General features: G+C 37.2%; 1 protein-coding gene across 3 annotated transcripts; it reads left to right on the top strand.

The window, feature by feature from the left end:
• Window positions 1–1,865: 1,865 nt before the first annotated feature.
• LOC129258296 (protein D2-like) lies at window positions 1,866–15,504 on the top strand. Of its 3 annotated transcripts, none has more exons than XM_064098662.1 (4): window positions 1,866–2,065; window positions 5,971–6,122; window positions 10,847–11,042; window positions 13,010–15,504. In XM_064098662.1, the coding sequence occupies exons 2-4, from the start codon at window positions 5,994–5,996 to the stop codon at window positions 13,255–13,257; spliced, it is 573 nt and encodes a 190-aa protein (XP_063954732.1). In that variant the 5' UTR covers window positions 1,866–2,065; window positions 5,971–5,993; the 3' UTR covers window positions 13,258–15,504. The 3 variants fall into 3 exon arrangements, with proteins under 3 accessions (XP_063954732.1, XP_063954733.1, XP_054752561.2); XM_064098663.1 differs by having other exon boundaries at window positions 1,968–2,054; XM_054896586.2 differs by lacking the exon at window positions 1,866–2,065 and having other exon boundaries at window positions 5,848–6,122.
• The last annotated feature ends 917 nt before the right edge of the window (window positions 15,505–16,421 follow it).

Below are 16,421 nucleotides of genomic sequence, written 5' to 3'. Positions count from 1 at the left end.
CTGAAAACATACATAATGGAGAAAGAATTGTCTGAAAAATGAATATTTTCTACTTACTCTCTTCCAGATCAAGGATTGTCGCAAGCCATTATTTTGCTTTTTCGGCTAGTCTTGTGCTGAAGACCCTGTTTACAGCTGCAGATCGTCTGCAAATCAGCTGCAAATCGTTTGCAAATCAGCTGCAACTTGCGTTCAATCGCAAGCCCTTTTCTTGCAACGCAAATTGGCGATTGGCGATTGATTGCTAGTTGCAGTCGATCGGAATCGGCTGCAAAGTTGCAGTCGATTTGCAATCAATTGCAATGTAAGTTTCTTGTAACGCCCCATTAGATACATTATCTTGAAGATCAAAAGGAACAAACCAATGATCTAATCTACTCTGAGAAGAGCAATCTAATTTTCTCCAAGAGTATTGTTTTTCATCTGGGTTTATTAAACGCCATATATCACACAAGTTGAAATCATTTAGTAACGATACCAGACTATCTCTACTTACATGACTTACATGTGAGTAGGATATACTTTTGACTGATTCATCCTATCTAGTTTGGGATTCATAACCACGTTAAAATCCCCTGCTGTTAATAATGTATTCACCTTTTTTTACAAAGGACATTTTGCAAATTTCCTGTAGGAAAAAAATATGGCACTGATGGATTTCCATAGAGATACGATCGATTAGATCAATCGTAACTCTTTGTAAGACGTTCTACGATTGCTACGTTCTCCACGGGAAAGTCCAGAGTTCTTGGTTATCCAGTTTCTTCTTCTGGTTTGGCAAGTTCATCGCATTCGCGGGTTCATCCCAATATCGTCTTCCGTTCCGCACTGCTCATCCATTTCTTCAATATCGCATGATCAATTTGGACATTGATATATTTGACGTCTGACACCGGGTGATGAGCGAACAGTTGATAAACTGAACGATCCCCATAATATAAAGTCGGTATACGTATACTATATAAATTGTTCTCATAAACACAGAGTTTATCCTCTTTCTTGAATAGGAATTGCAGGTCACTTTCCTTAGATTGTTCAGATTATACTAATTTGAATTGAGACAGATTATTCCAAAATTTGTTGATACTGGTTTATTAATCTTTATGTTTTGACACCTTGTGAGCCTCGATAATGGCAATATTGATATATATAATAAATTCATTTTGATTGAAATGTACATTCTATCTTATAGTTTAATTCTTGGGTGGTCAAACAGCCTGATTAGATAAGTCAAGTTCACATCAAACACAATGTGACAATTTGAAAGTGTATGAAATATGTAATATCTGATGACCTTACAGCTATGTCTTATATCTTAGTCTTCAAATAGGATAATTATCCTTCATGTTCAATTGTAATACAAATTAACATCACAGTTTCTAAATATTATCATCAAAGCTCTTTATAATAATATGGTAAAATAAAACTTCAACTTACAGTCTGGACCTTGAATTCCAACCAGTGTACCAACCACTGCTGGCTTACATGCCACTGCACATACCAAAGGCGTGGCACCAAAGTGCTGGCCTTACCAGCCCAGGAGCTGCTGAAAGATGCTACTGCACCCTACGCTTGCTAATCTGCAATCTGTTGAACATTTGCGTGCATTGCCATATGCATTTCACACACACACAATAGCTATCAAACACAGTGAGGGGTTGCCTACTCTAGCAGTTAGGTTTGGTCTATTCATAAACAAATTAAGGAGTTACTCAACCAAATAGGCTCTTCCACTGGCTAGTAAAGGGGAGTTTGAATAAGCTTCTGACAATTACCCCCTTTTTGGAAAAAATGTATCACATTTTACAAAAACCAAAATATAAGAGCTTATTTCAACTCTAACATTAACTTCCTGTCTTCGTTTCAATATCGTCGGTAATCAAATCAAATTACGTCACTTTAAGAGATCACGTGCTGGTTTCCGCTGCACCAAAGCATCTTTTCGTCTACGCGACGTATATTTCTGTGTGTTCGAGGGTCAGTACTGTCGAGGGAAATAATAGACAGATATTTTTAATTTTAGAGATTGAAGGAGTAAACAAGGTTTATTTTGTGTGTTAATCAGGTAAGAATATTTATTGATTTGTCCAAAAAAAATAAGTTAAAATAATTTTATATCGTAAAAAGGGAAATCGACTGTCAACATTTTTATACATTTCAAAATGAATGAAGGCAATACGAAAGCTTAACCAAATGCTGTATTTCTTTTTTTTTATTGTCGTTGTTGTTGTTTATTTGCGTTATTATGTTTGGATTTTATTTGAAATGTCTGACGACAAGCTATTGTATTGTATTGTATTGTATTGAAGTATGAAAGTGAATATTATAAAATCTACCAGCAGAATGGTTCTAAGTGAAATTATAATTGACAAAAATTAGGACAAATATAACTGCCATCGGAATGCAACAATTATGTTTACATGAATTTGAGGGTAATCTGGGGGGGGCGTGTCCGGTTAACGTTTTTTGTTTAAAGTGATTGGCTAACATTGATTTGACTTTAAAAAATCTGAGCTAGAAGGTCACACTTGTCACCTGTGTCTGTGATATGTTACAAAAATGAAGCCCAGAAAAAATTGCGTTCGAAAATAATTATTTAGTGCTTCAAAAATTGAAATATAAAGTGACCGAAAACACCATCTTAATTTCATCCCATACACTAATGTGTACTATTTAGGCGTCTATTAGACACCTATTTACAAAATCGGGGTTTGCCTTGTAGTTTTAGCTTTTCATTCTCAATAATGGTTGTTTTCAGGGTTCTGATACATGCACTTGTACACATGTTTCATCTTGGTTTGAGAATTTTTTAAATCGGCTGCTCACAAAGTTAAACAATACCTTTAACCACTGATATCGCATAAATGTATAGGCTTATAACATGGGTGTGAGTGCGTGCTCTTAAAGATGTGTGAAGTACGTGGGGTGGGTGTGAGAATGTGGGTGTAAGACTTTGATTAATGGAAAGAGTGTGAATAGTTAAAGTTAGGGTGTGTCTGGGCTCCTGGCCTAGAGCGTGTGTGTTGTGAGTGTGGATGTGAGTACAAGAGCCTTCAACGTAGAGTGGGTGTACAGTAAATGTGGGCGTGAGGGTTTGAGTTTATACGTTCAGAGAAAAATGTGGGTAGTGAGAGTGGTGTGGGGGTGTGGGTGTGGGTCTTCAAAATAAAGTGTGTGCGGTGAGGTGGGTATGTGTGAGAGTGTGAGCCTTCAGGGTGTGTGCGTTAGTGTGGGTTTAATGGAGTGTGTGAGAGCCTTCAGTGAAGGTGTGTGCATTGAGGGTGAGTGTGAGAGTGTGGGCGTGTAAGCCTTCAAGATAAGGAGTGTGTAGTGGGGTTGGTGTGAGAGTGTGAACCTTCAGGGTGTGTGCGTTGGAGTGGGTTTGATGGAGTTTGTGAGAGCCTTCAGTGAATGTGTGTGCATTGAGGGTGAGTGTGAGGGTGTGGTTGTAAGCCTTCAAAATAAAGTGTGTGCAGTGGGGTGGGTGTGAGAGTGTAAGCCTTCGGGGTGTGTGCGTTAGTGTGGATGTGATGAGTGTGTGGGAGCCTTCAATGTAGCCGTGTGTGCAGTCAGGGTGTGGTGTAAGCCTTCAAGATAAAGAGTGTGCGATGGGGTGGGTGTGAGAGTGTGAGCCTTCAGGGTGTGTGCGTTAGTGTGGGTGTGATGGAGTGTGTGAGAGCCTTCAATGAAGAGTGTGTGCAGTGACGGTGTGGGTGCGAGCCTTCAGTGTAGAGAGTGTGAGCTTGTCAGTGTAAACCTTCGCCGCAGTTCATTATGTTGTGATTGTGGGAGTGAGGCTATCAAGTGAAAATTGTTTTTAACAAAAATGGTTTGGTCTTTATGGCTTCATTCCAATATTTCCAACCGAAAAAAAAAGCGAATTTATTTTTTATATATATATATATATATATAGTATTCAAAACGACACCTTCCTGTTATTACTTCCAATAAATAAAACATAAATGTGCAGGTTCTACATCGTTTTACATGGGATGTTTATGTCTACTAGTACAATTTGTGTTTCATAATACATGCATACAAGTTGTGCCTGTATTGTGACGTCATATACCACGAGTCAATGTTATTTAAAACTTACAAGGAAATCACATGCTGAAAAGAAAATGGACTTTCACCATCAAACATGCTAATAAATGTAGTTGGGAGTTAGAGTATGTAGTACTAAAACCCGTCGTAAAAGTACAGATATATACGTGCTATCCGTTTGAAACCATCACAATCATTTCAGCAGTCAAACAAGTAAATGTAAGAGTCGTCCATCCATAATATCCATAATACGTGTTTTCTGAAAATTCACTTCAATTCCTATTTCTTTTTTTAGATCAGGGGTGAATGCCCATGATAACCCAAGGGCGGATCCAGGATTTTCCAAGGGGGGGACACATTTTCCCATTGAAAGTTTGACAAGAGTGATCCATATTCAGATAACTTCAGTTCTCCTTAATACATAACTCTGCCTCCATATCCATTTTCTTTTTCTTTCTTTTCTCTCTTCTCTTCACTTCTCTCCTTTTCTGGTTTATTATAATCACAAAAAATACGGAGACACTCCTATCACCCGCCCCCTTCCATAGCACAACCCCGAGAAAAATATCGATTTTAATATCGGGTCACGGTAAATTATTATGCCGTGAATATTCAAATCGATCTTAAATTAAATTAAAAAATGTGAACACCCACAAACAATCGAATATTTTTCACTTTCTTAAACGATCGATAATGCATTTATTCATTCACAAAAGATGGGCATTCGGTGAATAATAATATTGTTATAATTGTAAAAGCCTGGGTTCACACATAGTCTTTGCCACCCTGGCAAACGAGAGCGTATATACCGGTTTCCAATTTCACAAATTCACGCCTTTGACACACTATATAATGTAAGATTGCTTCATTAGAGGAGCAGCTTTATTCCAAAACTCTTTATTCTTTTTATTTGCTCTCCCTCGCTTGTTTTTATATTCTTATGAATATAACATTCATTATCATCTAAGCTTTCTGTATCATTTCATGTCTTTCAATTATTTGTACGGTTAGTACGTGTTATGAGTAAATAAAATTAACTGAATAATTAGAGGGAAAAAATGCTTATAGTAATGGCATAGCTTTTACTCATCATGAATTTATGGCAGGACAATATACAGACGGCCTATCATAGTTTCCCAACAACCTATCCTTTTCAATGTTAATATGGGTTTTAGCCAGGTGTAGAAAGGAGTTAGCGACAATCATATCAAATTATGTCTTCAAAAATCGGTTTTCTGAATACGATTGAATAATGTTAATTAAGATCAGACATTTTTTCTCTAGATAGGAGGAAGGGGGTGCTACTGTGAAGTTTTTCTGATAAAAAAGAACCAAATTGAATAATGAAATAAAACAGTATTTTAGAAAAATCCTCATTGGCCACCAATTTGTAGGATATAAGATGCCCCCCCCCCCCCAAAAAAAAAAAAAAAAAAAAAGTTAGAAAAAATGACATTGTGCCAGTGTTAAATCATACAATGATATATTACACACTTGGGCCTGGTGCAACATCCATATGAGACGCCCTTCCAATGAAATTATATTCGATATCGCTGAAGTGTGACCCCTACACAAATGATCGAAAGTGTCTTCACTGATATTATTTTAATATCGTTGAAGTGTGACCGCCCCATCACAGCTGGGTTTCGTTCATACACAAATGATCGATATCGTCTTCACTGATATTACATTCGATTTAGTTGAAGTGTGACCGCCCCATCACAGCTGGGCTTCGTTCATACACGAATGATCGGTAGCTCTTCACTGATGTTATATTCGATATCGTTGAAGTGTGACTAACCCATCACAGCTGGGATTAGTTCATGCATGAATGATCGATAGCGTCTTCACTGATATTATAATTCCATATTACATATGTTTTGGTGATTTTGTTCTTCATTTGTGTGCGTTGACTATTTGCGAAAGGAGCTCTAGTTTTGGAAGAGAGAATGGACAAGTTTCGGGAGTACAAGATCGTGCCTGATATCATTGACGATCGACCAGTGGAAGTGTTGTCGGTGCAATGGAAAAGAACTCGCACAAAGTGTTACCCGGGTGATACACTTACCCCAACTCAGGTAAGGGAATTCATTTTAAATGAGGCCTATAGCACGACATCGTTCTCATCACCACCACTGCATTGTTATATGTCATCATCAGTGGCGTAACTACGGGGGGCATGGGGGGGGGGGCACGTGCCCCCCATCGGGTGGCCAAAAAAAACCGGGAGAAAAGGGAGAAAAAGAGGGAGAAGAAAGAAACATGGGGGAAAGTCGAAATTATTGCACATTATAATGTTATATTACATAAGAAATATTTTTTTCATAACTTTATGAAACATAATTTGCTCAGGGCCTATTTTTTCATTATTCCTGGTACTCGCATTGTCTGTTTAACGAGAATTATAATCATGTTGTACTAAAACGCCCTGTTCTTAAGTCAATATGCACCAAATATATTTCATCGCATTTCGAGTTATTATTGTTTTATGTAGTGACATATGCTTCTTTTTTCATGACTACTTAAAGTGATTGCCCCATTTTAAGGTCTGCATATAAAATGTTTCCTGTCCGTGCTTACGTTCGAATTAGTGAATTGATGAGATATGTCTGCTCTTCATGAATTCCTAAAATCAGTCCTTAAAATGTCTCTTTTTCTAATCTAAATGTCAAAAATTTTCAGCTCGCGCTTCGCGTCGCATCATTTGGTTAGTGAAATACGTATGGCCTAAGAAGATTCCTACAAACAAGCCTTAGAATGCCCCTCTTCAGATCTGAATTTCCTATATTTTCAGCTCGCACTTTGCGCTAGTGAGATGCGTATGATAATCATGATTACTATGACTAAAAAAAGCTCTTCATGTGTTTGGATGTGATTCTAACAAAATCAGCAATCGCTTGGCACTCGCATTAGATGACTATGGTGAGATATGTATACTCTTAATGGATTTAAAAAAAGAAATAGTCCTTAAAATGTCCTTGTTTGGGGTCAATATATAAAAAAATTTCAGCTCGCGCTTCGCGCTCGCATCATTTTGTTAGTGAAATACGTATGGTCCCCGTAAATTCCTACAAACAAGCCTTAAAATGCTTCTCTTCAGGTCTGAATTTCTTAAATTTTCAGCTCGCACTTCGCCCTCGCTATATTTGATTAGTGAGGTGGGTATTTTAATCATGATTACAATGACTACAAATTTTTTTTCATGTTTTCTAACAAATTCAGCAAGCGCTTGGCACTGAAATTAGATGAGTATGGTGAAATATGTATTCTCTTGTTGATTCCTAAAAATAGTCCTTAAACCGTCTTTGTTTGGGGTCAATATAAATACAAAAATTTTAGCTCGCGCTTCGCGCTCGCATTGTTTGTTTAGCGAAACAGATACGTATCTTTATTTTTTGAAAAATTGCTTATTATAATCCCTTCTTAGGTCTGAATATACAAAATTTTCAGCTCGCGCTTCGCGCTCGCATCATTTGATCAGTGAGATACATTACATATACGTTTAATGGCACAGTCCTTAGAATGTCTCTATAAGGTCAATAGGCCTATACCTGGCAATTGAGCACGCTTTGCGCGCTCACTGAGTGACTCAAAATTTTTGCTGGTGCCCCCCCCCCCAATGCCGTGACCCACGGTACGCCACTGGTCATCATCATCACCATGAGTACAATCATCTTCTTCATCGCCATCGTCTACATAGCCACCACCATCATCATCATCATTATCCTCATTCTCCTAATCATCACCACCGTCTTTGCATCACCATTACCATCTCAATCATCATTACTACTACAGTGCGTATAAAAAAAAAGTTTACCCTTTGAAAAAGCCCTGGGAATTAAAATATAAAAATATATACACCATGTGGGTAATTTTTTCACATATAATCTTGGGTTTGGGTCTGATCTATCTAGTGAAAGTAAAAGTTTTGACAGAATGTTACATTTGAGTAAGCACTGTCCATTTTTGTAAAGCTCGCAGAAATCTGTTTGCGCAAAAATGCTCCTTTTCACGCTGTGTATTAGGGGAAAGGGCGAAATCAAACTTACCCTGCGAAACATTTCTCATCCATTTCCCTTGCACTTTTAGTCAATTGAAATAAAACGGATACATTCAAGCATTTTGTAACAATTTTGCCACCCAAATTGAAATTTCAACACTTAGTAAGCACAACCATTACCCTTTTTTGTGCCAGCTGGAGGACATAACTGAATCTGAACAAAAGTTTATATCAGACATCTCCAGCATTTTTCCACTAAGTTTGTATCATTCAAAGTGGGTTTACATTTCATTTTTCATTTAATACTTGTTTCTCCACACTTTTCCCAAGCTTGACAATGATTAACAAAATGAAAATGAAGCCTAAGCCATTTCATGTAAATCACAGCTCAGTGTAAAGCAAATATCGTCACGATGGCCTCGGTGTGCGGGAGAGTGGGGTGGGGCGCAATGTACTCTTCGAAGTGTTTTGGGCAAGGAAACAACTTAAAAAAGGTAAAAGATATTATTAAATCAATTTTACTAGCTAAATTTCATGTGTTCTTCATGATTAAGGTCTACTTTTATTCGCATAACTATTTCAAAGTTCTGCGCAAATCATTTTTCACTAACTTTTCAAAAGTAAGTGGTGCTTACTCAAGCGGGAATATTTTTCGACAATTATATCGTCATTTGCTTAAATGGATCTGTTCCAATGTTAAAATGTTGAAAATATTCAGGATATTACAAATATATAATTTTACAGGATTTTTTCTAAGTGTAAACTTTTTTTTTATACGCACTGTATACCATCACTACCACCATGATGATAATTTCCATCATCATAAAAAAAACATCGTCTTCATCACCATCATCATTATCATCATCATCAAAAACACTATCACCATCATCATTAGAAACATCATCAACATCCTCATCACCATCATTATCATCAAAAACATCGTCACCATCATCATCGAAAACATCATCACCACCATCACCATCATCATCATCATCATCATTATCATCAAGACATCATCGTCATCACCATCATCATCATGATAGTCATCATCAAAAACATCATCACCACCACCACCATCATCACCAAGAACATCACCATCATCATCATCACCATCATCAAAAACATCATTATCCCTCCCCTCCTCCCTCTTTCTTCAAAGCTCTCTCCCCATTTCTATTTTGCTTTTTCCGCTCAGCCCCTCCCCCTCCGTTTCTTCTTCTCTTTTCTACCCCTCACCCCCTCACCTCTTTATCTTTGCGCCAGAATTCGTTTGCAGTTATTCACCATGCATTTTCACTATTCTGAATACACCCCTAGAGAAAATAACAAACATACTTTGCACATTGTATCTCACTTAAAGGGATGGTCCGGGCTGAAAATATTTATATCTAAATAAATAGAGTAAAATTCACAGAGCAAAATGCTGAAAATTTCACCAAAATCGGATAACAAAATAATAACGAAGTTATTGAATTTTAAAGTTTATCAATATTTTGTGAAAACAATTATATGCACATGGTCATGAATATTCATTAGGTGGGCTGATGATGTCACATCTCCACTTTCCTTTTTCTGTTATTACATGAAATCATAAATGTTTCATATTTTCATACATGTGTAAATGATGTGTCTCCATTATGATAAAATAAGTTGCGGCAATAAATAAATAATGTACTTAATCAGTTGTCAATTCAATTGTTTTAGTCCTTGGTAGAACAATTTTGAATAAACCTAATTTCATGTAATAAAATACAAAAGAACAAGCGGGGATATGACATCATCAGCCCACCTAATGAATATTCATAAAGACATGCCTAGAGCTGTTTCACCGGAGTAATGCAAATCTTTAAAGTTCAATAACTTCGTTATTTGTGACCCGATTTTGATCAAATTTTCAGCATTTTGCTTTGTGATTTTTACTCTATTTATTGAGCTACAAATATCTTCAGCCTGGACCATCCCTTTAATTTAATCACGTAAAGTTGGACTTTGTATGCAACCTGATAGTTCCTCAAGTTCCTCTGCTACATTAAAAATTCATAGTCCTCCTTATGACTCCTGATTGTGCGTAAAATCCATCAACTTTCAACATTAACATTAGAGGGTTCGACATTTATATCGAAAATGAAATACCTTAGTCTAGGGTGAATTTATTTGACTTTTATTTCCATTGTATACCGAACAAAAGTGCGAAAGAAATAAAAATGTCAATAGATTTGTGTAGTGCATTGACAATGTGTTTAAATTGGATATTTCCAAATTTCAATAAGTAATTGTGTTCAAGGTTGCGTTAATGCATTTCCACAGCTGTTTGTATTAGATTTGCCAATGTTGTTAGATATGCTTCGAGCAACGACAAACCATCATGGTTCCAAAAAAGCCTCTTTGAAATCCAAACTTGGTAGGTTAAAATTCGCGTAATTAAAAAAAAATTGTGAGTAGAGGAAATACAAATTCAAATTCAAAAGTTTATTGATATAAAATCCTGACATTGAAGGATCATCATCAAAAACTAAGAAACATAAGCATAACATAATAAAAACGAGGGATTCAAAACAAAGAAAAAAAAATACAAATCTCGGATAACATGTTAGATGCGAGATTCATATCAATGCATAAATAATATACCTAAATTATATACCTATTAAATACAAGAAATGTGTTGCCTATACCTGCGTGCTAATCCCCCCCCCTTTTCTCTATCTTGCTCACTCTCTCTCTCTCCTTATTTGTATTTATATATTCATATCCTTTTCTCTCTCTTTATATCACCCTTTCTTTACTTAATTCTCCTCCATTCAGGTTCACACCATACCCGTCATCGATTGGCGTGCCCGCCACGAATGCCTCCACACAATCGTGTTTGTCCACCTCGGACCCGTGGGTGAGCCGGTCGACGAGGAGCTGCATTGGCTGGTCTTCAACGTCCCCGGAGAAAACATGGTCAAGGGCCAGGTCCATGCAGAGTACCTTGAATCGGGCCCGGGGGAAGGAACAGGTAATTCTCTATACTTTACGATATAAAACGGGAACTTTCCTAATACCTAGTTCCCATTATCACGATATCCACCACGATTCAAACGGCATACTTAATCGTGAAGCAATCGTAGTGATATTATCAGATCGTATCAGATCAGTCGTGATAATCGTATTGATCGTATAGAATTATTTTTGAATGGTTCAAAGATTTTGCGATGAGTTATGACTGGCCAATCGTGGCTTTCGCAAAGGATCGCACGGCAGTGGGAACGTGGTATTATGTAGCAATCAAACGGTCACCGCACACCTTACGATTGATCTGCATGCGACACGGTTTTGGAATAAAACGTACTAGAAGTTGAGGCTAATATTGAGACATGGATCACCTATGTTCAAATCTGTGACTATGCTAGCTACCATCCTTGTTAGAATAAAAGTGAGTTTAATGTTTAGTCATAATGACGCCGTAGCAATCGTACGATTGGCTACGATTTGAAACTTATTTGGCTTTTACTCCAAAATAAAGGCTTGCAATCATCCCAAATTGTTATATTAGTATTCTTTCAGTTTAGCTAAACCTCAAATTAAAGAGATACTTTTCAGAAAATAGGCAGAATGCGATTTGTTCTAAAATCGGATGATCATCGTAAGGTGTGCGGTGAGCATAAGGGATCTGATCTCAGATCAAACAAAACTATTATGGTATTTCCAATGACATCCTTTGATCGTTTGGAGTCGGATGCACTGATGTGACTGACATTTCCTATGTTAACTGTGCATGAAAAGCGATCAACCGATCACCAATCTGATGGTTTTCATGACATTATTCAGAACAAATGGCGTCCGCTCTCGGTAGTAGGGAGTTTTTGTTCCACGGCGCATGACGGATTCAAGACGGATTCAATGTATTGTCAAATGCCCCAAAAAACATCTGAGAGGTCTTTGTCGAAAATTGGTGAATCAAAACAGCAGTTTCGTTCATGACTCTGGACAAACGACATGACATGTTTGCAATTTTTGGTCAGCTCTGAAACTTGGGACGAAACTGCTGTTCCGTGAAAGCACCAAATTTTCGACAAAGACCTCCCAGCTGTTCATTGTCATTTAAATGGCATTTTCAATACATTTACTGTGTTCTGGAATCGGTCATGCATCGAGGAGCGAAACTTTCTACTTGCAGAACGTGCATCTTCGCAATTTTATTATATATATATATTGCAATGCAATTGCAAACGACAACAAGGGTTACAAATAATCGCGCGACTATTGTTAAGCCCCTTTAACAGGCCGAAGAACTGGTTATAATCAAAGTTCATTGTTGTTTAATGAAAGCAGTGTTACTATATAAATCAATATCCAGGCTTTTTTTAGATAACAAAAGAGGTGCCTTGCTCCGATTTCACATGCATTTTTTTTTCAGGGTAAGGTGTCAAAATCGTATTGTACCAAAAATGTCGTCTAGTGTGAAAGCAGACACCGCAATAGACATAACACGTGTCCTATCTCACGATATTAAGAACAATATCACATTTATACTTTAGCAATTGCATATGGAAAATGAGAAATACCTAAACAATGCTAAATGGGGATAAATACCCCCCCCCCCCCTCCTGCGCCTCACTTTCACCACTAACAGAAAAAAATGAAAATGTACGAGCTAATTATTCGATCAACTGTAAAAAAAAAAAAAAAAAAAATCCTTCTCAAATAGTCAAATGAAAATATTCACTTTTCTAACATGTCTAAGGGAAGGTTTCGTGTGCAAACCCCAAACCCAAGCCCTGAATATAGCTACATATATGAAGCTATAGGTATAATATGCATGGGGAGGGGGCTTGCAGCTTGAAATGTGGACACCATCCCTCACTCGATAATGAACTTATTCAGATAATTTGGTATTTTTGTACATGAGACAGAAATAGGGGATGCTTATAAATTTTATTTTAATTATCTGAAAAATTTCGTTCTTTTCCATATTAATTCCAGGATTTCATCGCTATGTTTACCTGGTGTACCGTCAAGAAAGCAAGATCGACCCGTTTTCCAAGTTTCCCTACAAGCCCCGGCGTCTCGACGGCCGAAAGCCGTGGAACACCCGTGAATTCGCCAAGAAGTGCAACCTCGGTGAACCGATAGCGGGAAACTTCTACCTGGCCGAGTTCGATGAATCTGTTCCCGGGTTCATCCAGGAGATCACCGGCAGCACGGGCCACTTCTTAGACGATTCAGACTGATATCGCTATCACCAGGCGCAGATCCAGGGGGCACAGGGGGCACGGCCCCCACCCTTGAGAAGCAAAAATTAAAATTTGCAATGTAAAAAGGCCATTAAAACCGAGGTGTGCCCCCTCTTTTGAAATTAAAGACCTTTTTCTTTTTCTTTTTTTGCTTGTCATTTTTTTTGGGTACGAAATATCCTTAATTTGTGGTTGGAAACCCTTTTTTTTTTTTTTGGGGGGGGGGCTTGTAAAAATTTGCCTCCGAAAAATTTGCCCCCCTCCCCCCCTTTAGGAAAATCCTGGATCCGCCCCTGGCTACCGCGTAGTGACGATCACGAACGACATCACGGTACCATATTGGAGCCGGAAGAACTAGGAGGAATAAAAACCGTATTACGCAAGCGCAAATGCTAACTGGTTTCGTCTCAATGACATTACTCATTTCATTTCATTTCGTTTATTTCCATTTCCAACATTTATGGCGTTAAAGCAAATACGAACCAGCAGCCATTGTAGCACCACCTCAAGTCCTAAACTACTCAAATCCAGCCATCTTGACCCATAATGCAACATTCTCAGCAGTGTAGTCTCAAAAAATAGGCCCCCTTGAATGATAACATGCTAATCCGCTACTCAGTACATTTTAAATTCGCATATACCAAACATAATTATGTTACAAAGGAGCAGAATATATACTTCCCTCTCATTAACATTTGTGTCTCTATTTCGATAAAATTAGTGGCAATTAATTCTCTGTATTACCTCAAAAGGTATATTTTAAGACTAGCTATTTATTTTACACACAGTCAATGACAGACCACATTGGTGATCAGTTCGTTACCCATTTAAGTCATACAAAATGGCGTTGGCTCTGTGAACAGGATGTGTCGTAATGGCAACCCAAGTGGACGTTGAGATCCTGAAATGTTTCACTATAGGTCTCACGGGGCTAAGAAATCCTAAAAAATAAGGATGAAATTCAAGGGTCGAATGTTTACAACCAGTGGATATATAGGATATATATCTGACAATCCATATCTGACCAGAAAAGGCTCCCTCGACCGGCTCATTTTTAAAATAAATCGGCATTTATGAAGACTTCTCCTGAGGGATCAAATTCATCACCTGAAACAGTAAAATAGCCCTAATCCTTCCGCCAGTGAAATATAGTTCTAAAGTTGGTGATACTTCTTCCCGATTCGGGAAAAGGGAGTTTAGTAGTCACCCTCGAATACATTTAGTGTTAGAAGGACAATCATATTCATAAACTTTGTCAATCAGCTATATCAAAATAAAAAAATGAGAATGGGTTGGCTCGGATGAATATCTTTTGCCCTCCCGTTGTTAACATTTAGGATGTGCAGTGCGGCCATGTTTTATGATCCTATTTTATCTACCGTCCTCAGTACTCCCGTGAAAAATCGTAAAGTCCTAATATTGTCTTGATCTCGACTTACTGTGATGTCGATGATTTCCAATTTTATTAATGCGCTAAATGTATACTAGTTTTACATGATTTGTTTTTCCCCACAAAGATATTTTTTGGCTTTTCGAAATAATATAATCGCAGATGGTGGTTGCACTTCTGCTAGTATCCTCCCCATTTCGATATAGACGGATGTAATCTGACCGATTGTTATGATTAATTTATACCAATAAATTTATGATATCAACTTACCTTTTATGCTTATTCGTATTATATATGATATAGGGCTTAACAGTGTTTATTGTCAATCTTATATTGATTTATATCATTGTATAATAGTTATATAGGCTAATGTGTATTTTAGTGTTTAGAATTTAATGATAGTTCGAATAGTCTATGATAGTCCAATAACGTTTCTCAGCGCTATATTTATATACTGTAAATTCCTTGTGGTTTACATTGGTGATTTCAATTGGTATTTTTGTATTTTCTATACAATATTGATCTAAAACATGCTCGGAGACATTATAGGTTTCTTAGGTTCAATGTATGTAATGGCCGACGTGCTTTTAATCTCGCGTGGTTTTTATGGTTTCGTACTGAAGTTCACATTTTATTGATATATAGTGCTTCCGCAATTAATGATACATTTTCCTAAAACGGCATTGTCTGTAATACTACATTAATGTCAGTGTAAGTGTAATGTTACCAACACAAACAGGTTTGGTGTTTACTATGGTTATTTATGTTTAACATTTCTGCCACATATCTTGTAATGATATGGCTTCATGCACTTGTAATCGTGTATCAATAGAAACAAGCATGTTTATATCCAACCCTTCCCGTCTTCGTGTTATCATGTCTGAGGAAATGTTGTATTTGTTATTTGAACAAGTTTTGAAAAGTGTACGCTATCTAGACTGTTTATTTCCAATTGGTCTAATGCCAACTCGTCAACTCTACCAACTCGTCTACTATCATTTGGTCTACCATCAGTTCGTCCACTATCCACTTCGTCTAATTGCCATTTCTGTCGCTCATAATTTCGTCTAATAACCAGTTGGTCCAATAGCCATTAGTCCATATACCATTTGTTCTAATTGGACTATGTGTTAATTGGGCGAAATGAGTGAAAATAAAATGGATATTAGACCAACTGGTTATGAGACGAAATCATCGCAGACGAACTGGTGATTAGACGAAGTTATTATTGGACCAATGGCTGATAAACGAAATGTTGTTGGACGGAATGGCATTAGGCTAAATGAAGGTAGACCATGTGATGAGTGGACGAGTTGGCAATAGACGAATCGGCAGTTTACCTAGACCACGACGCCCCATGACTCATTGTCGCTCTGTAAATGTAAATGCTTTATTTTTAAAAAATTTTAATACAAATTTATTTTACATGTTTCACAATGTCATGTGAACATTTTTTTTTCAAAAATGGGAAATCAGAAGACTGAACATGGCATAATCATTCATTTGAATTAACGAATAGGCCTACACACTCTTAAAAAAAGTCTACCCAAAAGGGCTATTTGGGTAAAATGGAAACATGCATGTTTGTTGGGTAAAAAGATACCAAATGTGTTGTAAATTTTACGCAATGTTGCGTTGAAATTTACTCTTAAAACATGCGTTTTGCCCAATTTGGGGGGATTACTCAGAAAACATGCATGTTCCCTTTTTACCCAATATCGGGTAAATTTTTACTCAGTGTTTTTAGAGTGCAGTGATTTGAAATTAAAGA

Source organism: Lytechinus pictus, chromosome 4 (genome assembly GCF_037042905.1).
Source record: "Lytechinus pictus isolate F3 Inbred chromosome 4, Lp3.0, whole genome shotgun sequence".
In the NCBI taxonomy this organism is placed as follows: domain Eukaryota; kingdom Metazoa; phylum Echinodermata; class Echinoidea; order Temnopleuroida; family Toxopneustidae; genus Lytechinus; species Lytechinus pictus.
The sequence above is the reverse complement of the archived record's forward strand: the minus strand, read 5'-3'. Positions and strand labels throughout refer to the sequence as shown.